The sequence below is a fragment of the Hypanus sabinus genome, chromosome 2, assembly GCF_030144855.1.
Source record: "Hypanus sabinus isolate sHypSab1 chromosome 2, sHypSab1.hap1, whole genome shotgun sequence".
NCBI classification, from domain to species: Eukaryota; Metazoa; Chordata; class Chondrichthyes; order Myliobatiformes; family Dasyatidae; genus Hypanus; species Hypanus sabinus.
The window spans coordinates 17874428-17890538 of record NC_082707.1 but is presented as its reverse complement, the minus strand read 5'-3'; the positions used below and the strand labels follow the sequence as shown (position 1 = coordinate 17890538).

At 44.2% G+C, this 16111-nt stretch overlaps 1 protein-coding gene across 4 annotated transcripts in view; it reads left to right on the top strand.

The window, feature by feature from the left end:
* The window catches only part of p2ry1 (purinergic receptor P2Y1), a 161821-nt gene extending 149200 nt beyond the window's left edge, over positions 1-12621 (top strand). For 3 of the 4 annotated variants that reach the window (XM_059992475.1, XM_059992458.1, XM_059992469.1), the window contains one exon: positions 7022-12621. In XM_059992475.1, the coding sequence (XP_059848458.1) occupies positions 7067-8152 (1086 nt within the window). In that variant the 5' untranslated portion in view covers positions 7022-7066 and the 3' untranslated portion in view covers positions 8153-12621. The remainder of the gene's footprint in view (positions 1-7021) is intronic. The other variant, XM_059992449.1, reaches the window with a different exon arrangement.
* Positions 12622-16111: the final 3490 nt, after the last annotated feature.

The following is a 16111-nucleotide window of genomic DNA, read 5'->3' as shown; positions in this document are numbered from 1 at the left end:
AAAGAGGTGGCTCAGGAAATTGCGGATGCATTGGTGATCATTTTCCAATGTTCCTTAGATTCAGGATCAGTTCCTGAAGATTGGAGAGTGGCTAATGTTGTCCCACTTTTCAAGAAGGGAGGGAAGGAGAAAACGGAGAACTATCGCCCTGTTAGCCTAACGTCAGTCGTGGGGAAGATGCTTGAGTCCATTATTAAGGATGAAATAGTGGCACATCTAGATGGCAGAAATAGGATTAGGCCGAGCCAGCATGGATTTACCAAGGGCAAATCATGCTTGACTAATCTGTTGGAGTTTTTTGAGGGTGTAACAAGGATGTTAGACGAGGGTAAGCCAGTGGATGTTGTGTACCTAGATTTTCAGAAGGCATTCGATAAGGTGCCACATAGGAGATTGGTGAGTAAAATCAGAGCTCATGGCATTGGGGGCAGGGTTTCAACATGGATAGAAAACTGGTTGGCAGATAGAAAGCAAAGGGTAGCAGTGAATGGGTGTTTCTCGGACTGGCTGGAGGTGACTAGTGGGGTGCCACAGAGCTCTGTATTGGGACCACAGCTTTTTACAATTTATGTCAATGATTTAGATGAGGGCATTGAAAACTATATCAGCAAGTTTGCTGACGATACTAAACTGGGTGGCATTGTGACATGCGAAGAGGACGTTAGGAGAATACAGGGAGACTTGGATAGGCTGAGTGAGTAGGCAGATACTTGTCAGATGTCATTCAATGTGAATAAATGTGAAGTTATCCACTTTGGAAGCAGGAACAAGAGGGCAGAGTATTGTCTGAACGGTGTCGAGTTAGGTAAGGGAGAAATGCAAAGAGACCTAGGAGTCCTAGTTCACCAGTCAATGAAGGTGAATGAGCAAATGCAACAGGCAGTAAAGAGGGCAAATGGAATGTTGGCCTTTGTTACAAGGGGAATTGAATACAAGAGCAAGGATGTCCTTTTGCATTTGTACATGGTCCTGGTGAGACCACACCTGGAATATTGTGTACAGTTTTGGTCTCCAGGTTTAAGGAAGGACATTCTGGCAATTGAGGAAGTGCAGCGTAGATTCACTAAATTGATTCCTGGGATGGCAGGGCTGTCTTACGCAGAGAGATTGGAGAGATTGGGCTTGTACACGCTGGAATTGAGGAGATTGAGAGGGGATCTGATTGAAACGTTTAAGATAATTAAAGGATTTGATAGGATTGAGGCAGGAAATATGTTCCAGATGTTGGGAGAGTCCAGTACCAGAGTGCATGGATTGAGAATAACAGATCGGTTATTTAAAACAGAGTTGAGGAAGAGCTTCTTCTCCCAGAGAGTTGTGGAGGTGTGGAATGCACTGCCTCGGAAGACAGTGGAGGCCAATTCTCTGGATGCTTTCAAGAAGGAGCTGGATAGATATCTGATGGATAGGGGAATCAAGGGATATGGGGACAAGGCAGGGACTGGGTATTGATAGTGAATGATCAGCCATGATCTCGGAATGGCGGTGCAGACTCGAGGGGCCGAATGGTCTACTTCTGCACCTATTGTCTATTGTCTATTGTCAATAGGATGAGTTGCAATCTAAATGGTAGACAGAATCGAGAAGTGTGAATACAGGACTGAGGGTGTTATGTGTGAATGCATGGTATATATGGACTAAGGTAGATGAACTTGTAGCACAGTTACAGATTGGCAGGTACGATGTTGTGGGCATCACTGAATCATGACTGAAAGAAGATTATATCTGGGAGCTTAACATCCAAGGATACACACTGAATCGAATGGACAAACAGGTAGGCAGAGAGGCTGGTGTGGCTCTGCTGGTAAAAAAAAATGAAGTCAAATCATTACAAAGAGGTGACAGAAGGTGGTGGATCACTGTGGGTAAGGAATTGCAAGGGTAAAAAGACCTTGATGGAAGTTATATACAGCAGTAAAGATGTGGGCAATGTTATGATAGTCCTGGGAGATTTTGATACGCAAGTACATTGAAAAAATCAGATTGGTGCTGGATCCCAAGAAGGGGAAATTTCTAGACTGTCTATACGATGGCTTTTTAGAGCAGCTTGTAGTTGAGCTAATTAGGGGATCAGCCATTCTGAATAGGGTGTTATGCAATGAACCAGAATTGATTAGAGAGCTTAAGATAAAGGAACCTTTAGGGGTAAGTGATCATAATTTGATCGAACTCACCCTGAAATTTGAGGAGGAGAAGCTAAAGACAAATGTATCAGTTTTACATTGGGATAACAGGAATTACAGAGGCATGAGAGTGGAGTTGGCCAGAATTAATTGGAGAAGAACAAAAGCAGGGATGACAGCAGACCAGGAATTTCTGGAAGCAATTTGGAAGGCACAAGATGCATACATCCCAAAGAGGAAGAGGTATTCTAAAGGCACGATGACACAACATGGCTAGCAAGAAGTCAAAGCTAACATAAAAGCCATAGAGAGAGCACATAATAGAGCAAAAATGAGTAGGTAGCTAGAGGATTTTAATGCTTTTAAAAACCAACAGAAGGCAATTGAAAGGTAATTAAGAAAGGGAAAGATGGAACAATATTAAAGAGGATGCCAGAAGTTTCGTTAGATAAAGTGTAAAAGAGAGGTGAGAGTGGATATCAGAACGCTAGAAATGAAGCTGGAGAGGTAGTAATGGGGACAGTGAAACGGCAGATAAGTATTTTGCGTCAGTCTTCACTGTGAAGGACACTGATAGTATGGTGGCTGTTCCAGGTGCTAGAGACATACAAGTATGTGAAGTTACTATTACTAGAGAGAGGGTGCTTGGGGAGCTGAAAGGTGTGAAGGTAGGTAAGTCACCTAGACTGGATAGTCAACACCCCAGTCTTCTGAAAGAGGTAACTGAAGAGGTTGTGGAGGCATTGGTAATCTTTCAAGAATATCTAGATTCTGGAATGGTTCTGGACGACTGGAAAATTACAAATGCTCTCCACTCTTTAAGAAAGGAGAGAGGCAGAAGAAAGAAAATTATAGGCTAGTTAGTCTGACCTCAGTGGTTGGAAAGATGTTGGGGTCGATTGGTAAGGATATGGTTTTGGGGTACTTGGTTTCATCAAGGGAAGATCTTGCCTGACAAATCTGTTGGATACTTCGAGGAAGTAACAAGCAGGATAGGCAAAGGAGAATCGATGCATGTTGTGTACTTGGATTTTCAGAAGACCTTTGACAAGGTCTTTGACACATAAGGCTGCCATTGAATCACATAAGATCCCATGGTATCACAAGAAAGATACTAGCATGGATAAAGCAGTGGTTGATTGGCAGGAGACAAAAAGTGGAATAAAGGGAACTTTTACTGGCCAGCTGCTAGTGACTAGCGATGTTCTACAGGAGTCTCTGTTAGAACCGATTCTTTTTACATTTCAAATCAGCGATTTGGATGATGTAATTGAAGACTTCGTTGCAAAGTTTGCAGATGATATGAAGATAGGTGGAGGACAGGTAGCTTTAAGGAAGTAGACAGGCTACAGAAGGACTTAGATAGATTAGGAGAATAAGTAAGTGGCAGATGGAATACAGTGTCGGGAAATGTTTGGCCATGCACTTTGTTAGAAGAAATAAAAGAGTCGACTATTTTCCAAATAGAGAGAAAATTTAAAAATCTGAGGTGCAAAGGGACTTAAGAATCCTTGTGCAGGATTCCCTAAAGGTTAGTTTGCAGGTTGAGTCTGTGGTGAGGAATGCAAATGCAATGTTAGCATTCATTTCAAGAGGACTAGAATATAAAAGCAAGGATGTAATGTTGAGTCTTTATAAAGCACTGGTGAGGCCTCACTTGGAGTATTGTGAACAGATTTGAACATAGAACATAGAAAACCTACAGCACAATACAGGCCCTTTAGCCCACAAAGCTGTGCCGAACTTGTACTTACCCTAGAACTACCTAGGCTTACCCTCTATTTTCCTAAGTTCCATGTATCCATCCAGGACCCTATCATTTATGCCCCCATCACTGCCACCAGCAGTCCATTCCATGCACTCACCACTCTCTGCATAAAAAAAAACTTACCCCTGACATCTCTGTACCTACTTCCAAGCACCTTAAAACTATTCCCTCTCGTGCTAGCCATTTCAGATCTGGGAAAAAGCCTCTGACTATCCACACGATCAATGCTTCTCATTATCTTGTACGCCTCTATCAGGTCACTTTTCAATCCTCTGTTGCTCCAAGGAGAAAAGACCAAGTTCACTCAACCTATTCTCATAAGGCATGCTCCACAATCCAGGCAACATCCTTGTAAATCTCTTCTGCACCCTTTCTATGGTTTCTACATCTTTCCTGTAGTGAGGCGACCAGAACTGAGCACAGTACTCCAAGTGGGGTCTGACCAGGGACCTATATAGCTGTAACATTACCTCTTGGCTCCTAAAGTCAATCCCACGATTGATGAAGGCCAATGTACTGTATGCCTCCTCAACCTGCGCAACAGCTTTGGGTGTCCCATGGAGTGCCCCAAGATCCCTCTGATCCTCCACACTGCCAAGAGTTGTGCCATTTGGGCCCCTTATCTTGAATTGATGTGCTGAAACTGAGAGGGTCCAAAGGAGGTTCAGCAAAATTATTCTGAGATTGAATATTTTGTCATATGAAGAACATTTGATGGCTCTGAGCCTGTATTCACTGTAATCAGAGAATGAGGGGTGAGCTAATCGAATCATATGTTGAAAAGCTTCAACACAGTGGATGTGGAGAGGATGTTTCCTACTGTGAGAGAGTCTTAAAACAGAGGACCCAGCTTCAGAATAGAGGGAAATCCTTTTAGAAACAAGATGAGGAATTCCTTTGGCCAGAGTGTGGTGAATATGTGGAATTTGTTGCCGCAGGCGGCTGTGGAGGTCAAGTCACTGGGTATATTTGAGGCAGAGATTGATAGATTCTTGATTAGTCATGGCATGAAAAGATATAGGGAGAAGGCAGGAGATTGGGGTGAGAGGGAAAATGAATCAGCCATGAAGAAATGGTTGAGCAGGCTTGATAGGGCAAATAGCATAAATCTGCCCCTACATCTTATGGTCTTATAATATGGATGTCCCAGTCAATATGTGGAAAGTTAAAATCACTTACTGTAACAACCTTATGTTTCTTGCAACAATCTATGATCTCTCTGCAATTAAATTCTTCCAAATCCCTCGGACTGTTGGATGTTCTGTAATCTAGTCCCATTAACGTGGCCATACCTTTCTTATTTTTCAGTTCCACCCATAATGCCTCACTAGACGAGTTCCACAGCGTGTCCTGATGGAGCACTGCCGTGACATTTTCCCTGAGTAGTAATGTGACCCGTCCTCCTTTAATCCCTCCTTCTCTGTCAACAGAACCCCGGAACATTGAGCTGCCGGTCCTGCTTCTCCTGCAACCAAGCCTCACTAATGGCTACAACGTCATAATTCCAGGTGTTGATCCGTGCCCTGAGCTCATCTCCTTTCCTATGATACTTCTTGCATTGAAGTATATGTAGCTCAGGACTCTCGTCACAGCCTTTTGGTTCCTGACTTGGTCTGATGTCTTAACAACATATCCCCCCCCAACCTCTCCACTAGTTGTTCTGGCACTGTGGTTCCCATTCCCCCTGCAACTCTAGTTTAAACCCTACTGTATTTCTAGAGCAAAAAAAATATTGAGGTAGAGTTCATGGGTTTGTTTCATGGGGGGAGTTGAAATTGTGTCAGAGGCTGGGAGGTGCTTGATGGAAGTGACAAATGGCTGAAGAAGATGGAATCTGACCATGTAAACCAGGTACTGTAGACCATGCAACAGTTGGAAAGAAGAGAGGAGGGGAACCAGAGAGAAGAATGTTGGCAGATGATGGACAGATGGAGAGGTTAGAGGAGGGGAAAGAGAAGGGGTACTGGTGCCAGTAGGAGGAAGTGCATCATGGTGGTGTAAAGCTAAAACAGAGCCAGCAACCCGGGCTCGATCCCATTGCTCTCTGCATTCTCCCTGTGACCACGCGGGTTTTCTTTGGATGCTCTGGTTTTCTCCTACTCTGCATACAAGTGCATGTTAGTCATTAGTGAGGTGTATTTGGGCAACGCAGGCTCGCTGGGCCAGAATGGCCTGTTACCGTGTGGTGTCACTAAATAGATGGATAGCTAGTTTATAAATGGATGGATGGGCGGAGGAGACAGGGAGGAATGGCTACCGGTAGCTGGGGAAATAGATGGTCAGTTTGGAAACTAGCAAGTGGAATCTAAGGTGCTGTTCCCCTAATCTGTGTCTGGCTCAACTTGGCATTAGAGCAGGTTGTGGACGGATGGATCAGTTTGGGAATGGGAGAAGAATTGAAATACCTGGGAGGTCCTGGATGGTATGGAGGACAGAGTAAAGGTGCTTGATGAAGCTATCCCCCAATCTGTGTCCAGCCTCACTGGTGTAGAGGAGTACGATATGCGAGACTGAATTAGTCAGATCTTTAGAAATTTAGGAAGTCAAGGATTGCAGTGACAGAGCAAAAAAGTGCTGGTGAGGGCAAGATGAAATGAGTCATGATCTCACCAAATGTTGGAGCATAATAATCTGTGTACACACCCATTCTTTCTGCCTCTAGCAGAGTTAGCACATAAGATACAAGACCATAAGACATAGGAATAGAATTAGGCCACTTAGCCCATTGTGTCTGTGCCGCCATTCTATCATGGCTGATTTATTAAACCCTTCAACCCCATTCTCTCACTTTCTTCCCATTATCTTTGATGCCCTTAATAAACAAGAAACTATCAACAACTGCTTCAATATATCCAATGACATGGCCTCTGGCTGTGGCAATGAATTCCACAGAATCACCACCCTTTGACTAAAGAAATTCTTCCTCATCTCTGTTCTAAATGGACATTTCTCTGTTCTGAGTCTGTGTCCTCTCGTCCTAGACTCCCTCAGTTTAAGAAACATCCTCTCCATGGCCACTATTCGGGCCTTTCAAGTTATAGTTGATAGAGATAATTCCCTTAAAATATCAAAATAGTGATTAAATATTGTAGATAATACAAAGCTAAACTTCTCTTGTTCAATGTTTCAGATGCTTTTTACATTGTTGGAACACGGGCCAACCTGTTGATGCTGAATGGACAACCTTGGCTTTGATACAATGGAGGAAACTTTTTCTAACTTCTCTGACTTTACGAGTAGTCCAACCGCTGCTATCAACAAAACCTGTTACTTGACCAAGGGCTTCCAGTTTTACTACCTGCCCATCATGTACATCATCGTCTTTGTCACCGGCTTCATCGGCAACAGTGTTGCCCTCTGGATGTTCATATTCCACATGCGACCTTGGAGTAGCATCACCATCTACATGTTCAACCTCGTCCTGGCCGATCTCTTCTACGTCTTCTCCCTGCCCATTCTGATCTTTTACTACTTCAACAAGACGGACTGGATCTTTGGTGAGGCTCTGTGCAAGCTGCAGCGGTTTATATTCCATGTCAACTTGTACAGCAGTATCTTGTTCCTCACCTGCATCAGTGTCCATAGGTACACGGGGGTTGTCCATCCCATGAAGTCTCTGGGCAGGCTGAAGAAGAAGTCAGCCATCATCGTCTGCACATGTGTGTGGATTGCTGTGGCAGTCAGCATCTCCCCGATACTGTACTTCTCCAGGACAGGGCTCAGGAAGAATAAAACCAACACCTGTTATGACACAACGTCAAAGGAACTCCTTCACACGTACTTCATCTACAGTATGAGCACTACCTTCTTCGGATTCTGCATCCCCTTTGCCATCATCCTGGTCTGTTACGGTTTCATAGTGAAGGCGCTGATATCAAATGACATGAAGACTCCTCTACGAGGCAAGTCCGTGCGTCTGGTCATCATTGTGTTGCTGGTCTTCGCAATCTCCTACCTGCCCTTCCACGTGATGAAGAATCTAAACCTTCAGTCCAGACTTTATTACCAAGGGATAGACATGTGCACGTGGAATAATAGGGTGTACGCCATGTACCAAGTGACCAGGGGTCTTGCCAGTCTCAACAGCTGTGTAGACCCCATCCTGTACTTTCTGGCTGGTGACACCTTCAGGAGGAGGTTTACCACTGCTGCAAGTAGGTTTGTGTCCAGGCGATGTGGGGCTCAACAACCATTCAGGAGTGAAGAAAGTCCGCTGCAGGCGATGTCAACTATCTCACAAAATGGAGACACTTCCCTCTGAACCTGTATTTAGGCAGTGAACTGTGTCATTTTCTGTAGGTTCAGCAGGTACTGTAAGCTATTGCACTTGAGGCTGATTTAATTTCAAAGCTTTTGTCTCTGTAGGAAATGACGATGAGTGAGGTATTCAGGAATTAAATGCTCAAGCATGCTGTCCTTACAGAACCACTCCGATTCCAAATCAGAATCCATTGTGAACCTGAAACTTGAATTTTTAAAAAATTGTTTTGGCATTTGACAAGGTTTTTAATGGTCACTCCACTTCCTGCAGCATTGCGACCCTCCCTCCCTGTCCTAACAGTACCACCATGGACGCATTTAGAAAAGGGCTTAAAAGGTAAAGAGATTTGCTTTATTTGCTTACAAGTACATCGAAAAAACACCATGAAATGAGTTGTTTCGCCTCAATGAGCAATGCAACCTGAAAGTGTGCTGGAGGCAGCTCACAAGTGTCACCAACGCTTCCCGCGCCAACTTATTGTGCCCACAAATTACTAAAGCTAACCTTCATGTCTTTCTGAAAGGTAGGAGGAATTGGAACACCCGGAGGAAACCCATGTGGTTACGGGGAGATTGTACAGACCCCTTATAGATGGTGGAGGGAATTGAACCCTGACCTTTGGAATGCTGTTGCAAAGCATTACGCTAACCGCTATGCTACTGTGCTGCCCGTCAGTCCCATCCTGCAGAAGATACCAAACCCAACTCTGCCCATCCCCATAAAGTGGCACAGTGCCGCTGTTAGTAAAGCTGCTGCCTCATGGCTCCAATAAACCAGGCTAAGTCCTCGCCTCTGATGCTGCAACATTTGTCCCTTCTCCATGAAGTTAATTTTCTTGCAGGCATTCACACCAGAACAAGGAAATACAATAGAGTCAATGTAAAACCACACTCAAAGACAGACAAACAACCTGCATGCAACAAACTAACAATGTGCAAAAGAAGACAAGCTGTGCAAATACAAAAAAGAACAAATAATAATAAAAAAAGTAAATAAATAATACTGAGGGCGTGAGTTATAGGATCCTTCAAAGTGAGTCGGTAGGTTGTGGAATCAGTTCGGTGTTGAAGTGAGTGAAGTTATCCATGCTGATGCAGGGGTATGGGGGTTTTAGGTTGTAATAGGGTTGCATGTGACAATGAGAAACTGTTTTCCACTGTTGAATCTGGAAGGCTGCAATGAAACTCCCTGAAGAGTAAGGTGTTGTTTTTAAAGCTTATTGGCTCTGGCCCTGAGTACAGTCCTCCATTGAATGCAAATAGACCACTGGACGCTAAACTACTCTCCACCTGTATCTAATAAGGTGGTCACTGAGTCACCAAGTATACGTTCATGATCTGCTGCTGCTGTAGCAGATCCACTTCAAGGTTCAATATGTTGTGTTTTCAGAGATGCTCTTTTGCACTGTTATAACATGGGTTTATTTGAGTTAATGTCGTTGATCTGGTCATTGTCCTCTGGCCTCTCTCATTAACAAAGCATTTTCACTCTCACAACTGCTGCTCACTGCATGTTGTTTATTTTTCACACCATTCCCTGTAAACTCAATGGGGCCGGAGCCACCTCCAACGGGATCCAACCAGCAAGAAAACTTCGCCACCTCCAATGGGATCCTGTAAGTCGGTGAGACCCGACGGAGATTGGAGATTGCCAAGCATCTACGCTCCAACAGCCAGAACAAGCGGGAACCTCCAGTGGCCACCATTTTAATTACACTTACCATTCCCATTCCGATATGTCAATCGATGACCTTCTCCAGTGTCATGATGAGGCCACACTCAGGTTGGAGGAACAATAGCCTATATTCCATTTGAGTAGCCTCCAACCTAATGGCATGAACATTGATTTCTCAAACTTCTGGTAATACCCCTCCTCCTCCATTTCCCATCCCCTTTTCTCTCTCTCATCTTATCTCCTAGCCAGCCCATTGCCTCCCTCTGGGGCTCCTTTCACCATCTTCTTTCTTCTATGGCATTCTGTCTTTTTCACCAATCAATTTCCCAGCTCTTTACTTCATTCCTCCCCCTTCAGGTTTCTCCTATTTAGACGAGGGAATTAAATGCAGCATCTCCAAGTTTGGGGATGACACGAAGCTGGGCGGCGGAGTTAGCTGTGAGGAGGATGCTAAGAGGATGCAGGGTGACTTGGATAGGTTAGGTGAGTGGGCAAATTCATGGCAGATGCAATTTAATGTGGATAAATGTGAGGTTATCCACTTTGGTGCCAAGAACAGGAAAACAGATTATTATCTGAATGGTGGCCGATTAGGAAAAGGGGAGATGCAATGAGACCTGGGTGTCATTGTACACCAGTCATTGAAGGTGGGCATGCAGGTACAGCAGGCGGTGAAAAAGGTGAATGGTATGTTGGCATTCATAGCAAGAGGATTCGAGTACAGGAGCAGGGAGGTTCTACTGCAGTTGTACAAGGCCTTGGTGAGACCGCACCTGGAGTATTGTGTGCAGTTTTGGTCCCCTAATCTGAAGAAAGACATTCTTGCCATAGAGGGAGTACAAAGAAGGTTCACCAGATTGATTCCTAGAATGGCAGGACTTTAATATGAAGAAAGACTGGATCGACTGGGCTTATACTCGCTGGAATTTAGAAGATTGACGGGGGATCTTATTGAAACATATAAAATTCTAAAGGGATTGGACAGGCTAGATGCAGGAAGATTGTTTCCGATGTTGGGGAAGTCCAGAATGAGGGGTCACAGTTTAAGGATAAAAGGGAAGCCTTTTAGGACCGAGATGAGGAGAAACTTCTTCACACAGAGAGTGGTGAATGTGTGGAATTCTCTGCCACAGGAAACAGTTGAGACCAGTTCATTGGTTATATTTGAGAGGGAGTTAAATAAGGCCTTTGTGGCTAAAGGGATCGGGGGTATGGAGAGAAAGCAGGTACAGGGTTCTGAGTTGGATGATCAGCCAAGATCATACTGAATGGTGGTGCAGGCTCAAAGGGCTGAATGGCCTACTCCTGCTCCTATTTTCTACGTTTCTATCACTTGGTGGCTCTCTCTCCCCATCCCACCCCCCATCTTTCAAATCTACTCCTCAGCGTGCTTTTCCCAGTCCTGAAGGGTTTTGGCCTGAAATGTGAACTGTACTTTTTTTTCCATAGATGCTACTTGGCCTGCTGAGTTCCACCAGCAATTTGTGTGTGTTATGACTGTTGTAAACAACAATTAACACGTTCAAGTGCTCTAAAAGGTTCAGTGCCCAATGCTCTCTGGCGCCCTACACAGGCCCAGAGAACTCATTACACCATTAAGTGTTCCTGGAGTTCCATTTGCTCCATTCCCACATTCCCACCATGGGGCACCCAAATCCTCCATCTGAAACTGAACCCTCCTTCATCTTACCTGTTTTGTGACTTACAATAAAAATATCACCTTTTCTTTCCCACCCTTCCATCTCTACAACTGCTACAATCACTCAGTGTACAAAGTGAATGAATACAGTAACTGTATGCATATTTTACATAAGTTAAATTAATAGTACGAAAAGAGAAACAGAAGTAAAGTGGTGGTGTTTATAGGGTTAATGTTCACTCTGAAATCTGATGGCAGAGATGTGTTTTCAAGCTCCTGTTGCCCCATCCCTGATGGTAGCAATGAGTAAGAGGCATGTCCTGGGTGATGGAAGTCCTTAGTGATGGCTGCCACATTAATGAAAGCATCGCTCCTTTGAACATGTCATGGATGCTGGGGAGGCTAGCGCCCATGATAGAACTGATTGAGTTCACAACTTTTAAGTAGGGCAATTTACAGTTAGTCTACCGACCTGCACATCTTTAAGGTGCTGGAGGAAGACGGGAACCTGCAATTCATAGTGCGAACGTGCAAAGTCCATACACACAGCAGCAGTAATGTAGGTGGGACCTTGGAACTCTGATGCAACTTAGCTGACCACTGTGTCACGATAGCCACAGAGTCATAGAGGAACATATTGTAGAAACAGGCCCTTCACCTCATCTGTTCCAGACGTCCTCAGTAATCGGGTGCTAAGATATCAGCAGCACACCACACTCTCTGTAGAAACTTACTATCCACTTAAAGGAAATCATACAATGGGAATGAAAGTTAGCTTTTGTTTCCCTCAATTTCCACCCCCCCCATTCAGATATTCAGATTCAAATGGAGTCACACGGTAATGTCGCGGTTAGTGTAACACCTTGCAGAACTAGCTGCAAGGTTGGGGTTCAATTCTTGCCACTCTCTGTAACTGGAGCGACACTTGTGGCCTGCCCAGCACAATCCTTTCTGATATGGTTTGATGCAAAATGACGCTTTTAGCTGCAACACACACAAGATGCTGGAGGAACTCAGCAGGTCAGGCAGCATCGATGGAAATGATGTGGACTTCAGACTGAGACCCTCCATCAGGACAGATTTCACTGTATGTATTGAAGTACATGTGACAAATAAAGCTAGTCTTTAATCTTTTATAGACAAACCATAGATGATCTGCACATTAATTCCATTCACTGGCCTAATCTCTACTTTCCCCAGTATCTTTTAATAGTATTATTCTGTCAATCTGGTTTAAAATATTTTCTTGAATAAGCACCACTTCCTTTTGCCAGGTCTATATTTTGATCTTGTGTGATGAAACATCCCAGCCCCTCTCCTGAGAGAACTGCCTCTTGACTTTTTTCTTCAGTCAGTCTCATGGCCTTGAAAAGATTGATCAATCTCAGATTCCAAACTTTCATATGCCACCCACCTTCAAAACCCTTTGGCAGATCAAAAGTCTTGATCAATGCCAAAGATGACCTTGGGATGTTGACACTCAGAACTTGAAACTGCTCATTGTTTTCCCTGCTGATCCCTCCATGAGGACCGATTGGTGTTACCTCGATTTAACCATCCTTAAGTTCACATCAGTTTCTTGGTCTTACTAACGTTGAGTGCAGGGTTGTTGTTGAGACACCACTCAATGAGCTGATCTATCTCGCTCCTGTACGCCTCCTAGTTACCATCTGAAATTCTGTCAACTATAGTTGTGACAGTGGCAAATTTATAGAAGGCATTTGAGCTGTGCCTCGCCACACAGTCCTGGGTGTAGAGAAAGTAGAGCAGTGGGTTAACTCCTTGAGGTGTGCCAGTGTTGATTATCAGCATTGAGGAGATGTTATTTCCGATCTGCACTGATTGTGTTCTCCCAGCGAGGAAGTCAAAAATCCAATTGCAGAGGGAGTTACAGAGACCCAGAATTTGGAGCTTGTTGATTGGAACTAAGGGCATGGTTGTGTTGAGCACTGAGCAGCAGTTAATAAACAGCAGTCTGCTGAAAGTATTACTATTGATCAGGTGATCCATGGCTGAGTGGAGGGCCAGTGAGGTTGCATCAGCTGAGAACCGATTGTGGCAATAGGCAAGTTGCAGCCGGCCCAAGCCCTTGCTTAGGCAGGAGATGATCAACCTCTCAAAGCATTTCAACACAGTGGATGTGAGTTACAACTGGCCAATAGTCATTGAGGCAGCTCACCCTCCTCTCCTTGGGCACTGTTATGATTGTCACCTTTTAGAGGCGAATGGGAACCTCCAACTTCATCAGTGAGATTGAAGATGCCCTTGAACACTCCTGGCAGTTGGCTTGGCACAGGTTTTTAGTGCTCTACCAGGTAGACTGTCAGGGCTTGACGCCTTGCGAGGGTGTACCCTCTTGAAAAATGTTCTGAGACAGAGGTCACAGGGTCAGCAGATACTGCAAGTATTCACACAGATGAATCTTTTCAAAGCATACATGAAAGGCATTGCGTTCACCTGGGTGTGACACATCACAGCCATTCATGATTGTAGGAAATAATGGCCTGTAAACCCTGCGGGAGCTGATGTGCATCTGATTCTATCTCCAACTTCAATTGGAATTGTTTTATCACTCTTAAAATAGCCTTTCACAGGTCGTACCTGTCCTTCCAGTTTAATTCTGGAGCACAGATTCAAAGGTTAATTTTATTTTCAAAGGATGCATGGAGAATACAATTCTGATATTCGTCTTCACCAGATAGCCAGGAAATACAGAAAAACCACAGGAGTCATTGAAAGAAAAGTCATCAGCCCCCCTCGCCTCACGAAAAGAAAGAGAAAAAAAATTCGCAAACCCCAACCCCATCAACTCCTGCCTTGTACTAAAACCAAAAGATCATAATGAAAATCAGAATCAGGTTTATTATCACCGGCAGATAATGTGAAACTTGTTAATTTAGCAGTAGCAGTTCAATGCAATACATAATCTAGAAGAGAAAAAAATAATAAATAAATAAATAAATCGATTAGAGTATAGGTATATTGAATAGATTTAAAAAAATGTTCAAAAAACAGAAATACTGTATATTAAAAACAGTGAGGTTCAATGTCCATTTAGGAATCAGATGGTAGAGGAGAAGAAGCTGTTCCTGAATCACTGAGTGTGTGCCTTCAGGCTTCTGTACCTCCTACCTGATGGTAACAGTGAGAAAAGGGAATGCTCTGGGTGCTGGAGGTCCTTAATGGGCACTGCCTTTCTGAGACGCTGCTCCCTGAAGATGTCCTGGGTACTTTGTAGGCTGGTACCCAAGATGGAGCTGACTAGATTTACAACCCTCTGCAGCTTCTTCCTTCAGTCCTGTGCAGTAGCCACCAGCCCCCCGCCCCCCCATACAGCAGCCTGTCAGAATACTTTCCTCAGTAAATCTATAGAAGTTTTTGAGTGTATTTGTTGACATACCAAATCTCTTCAAACTCCTAATGAAGTATAGCCACTGTCTTGCCTTCTTTATAACTACATCATTATGCTGGGACCAGGTTAGATCCTCAGAGATCTTGACACCCAGGAACTTGAAGCTGCTCACTCTCTCCACTTCTGATCCCTCTATGAGGATTGGTATGTGTTCCTTCATCTTACCCTTCCTGAAGTCCACAATCAGGTCTTTCATCTTACTGACGTTGAGTGCCAGATTGTTGCTGTGACACCACCCCACTAGTTGGCATATCACACTCTTGTATACCCTCTCATCACCACCTGAGATTCTACCAACAATGGTTGTATCAACAGCAAATTTATAGATGGTGTTTGAGCTATGCCTAGCCACGCAGTCATGGGTATAGAGAGAGTAAAGCAGTGGGCTAAGCACACACCTCTGAGGTGTGCCAGTGCTGATCATCAGCGAGGAGGGTATGTTATCACTAACTGCACAGATTGTGGTCTTTCGGTTAGGAATTCGAGGATCCAATTGCAGAGGGAAGTACAGAAGCCCAAGTTCTGTAAATTCTCAGTCAAGATTGTGGGAATGATGGTATTAAATGCTGAGCTATATTCGATGAACAACATCCTGACATAGGTGTTTGTGTTGTCCAGGTGTTCTAAGGCCATGTGAAGACCCATTGAGATGACATCTGCTGTTGACCTGTTGTGGTGATAGGCAAATTGCAGTGGGTCCAAGCCCTTGCTGAGGCAGGAGTTCAGTCTATTCATGACCAACCTCTCAAAGCATTTCATCACTGAAGATGTGAGTGCTACCGGGCGATAGTCATTAAGGCAGCTTGCATTATTTTTCTTAGGGACTGATATAATTATTGCCTTTTTGAAGCAAGTGGAAATTTGCACCCATAGCAGTGAGAGGTTGAAAATGTCCTTGAGTACTCCCACCAGTTGGTTGGCACAGGGTTTCACAGCCTTACCAGGTTCTCCACCGGGATCTTCCGCTTTGTGAGGGAGGGTTCACTCTCTTTAAAGACAGCCTATCATCAGCCTCTGAGACAGAGATCACAGGGTCATCAGGTGCAGCAGGGATCTTCACAGCTGCAGTTATATAGTCCCTTTCAAAGTGGGCATAGAAGGCCTTGAGTTCATCTGGTAGTGAAGTGTCGCTGCCTTTGTAGGAAGTAATGTCTTGCAAACACTGCCAGAGTTGTCGTGTATCCAATGTTGCCTCCAACCTCATTCAAAATTGTCTCTTTGCCTTTGAAATAGT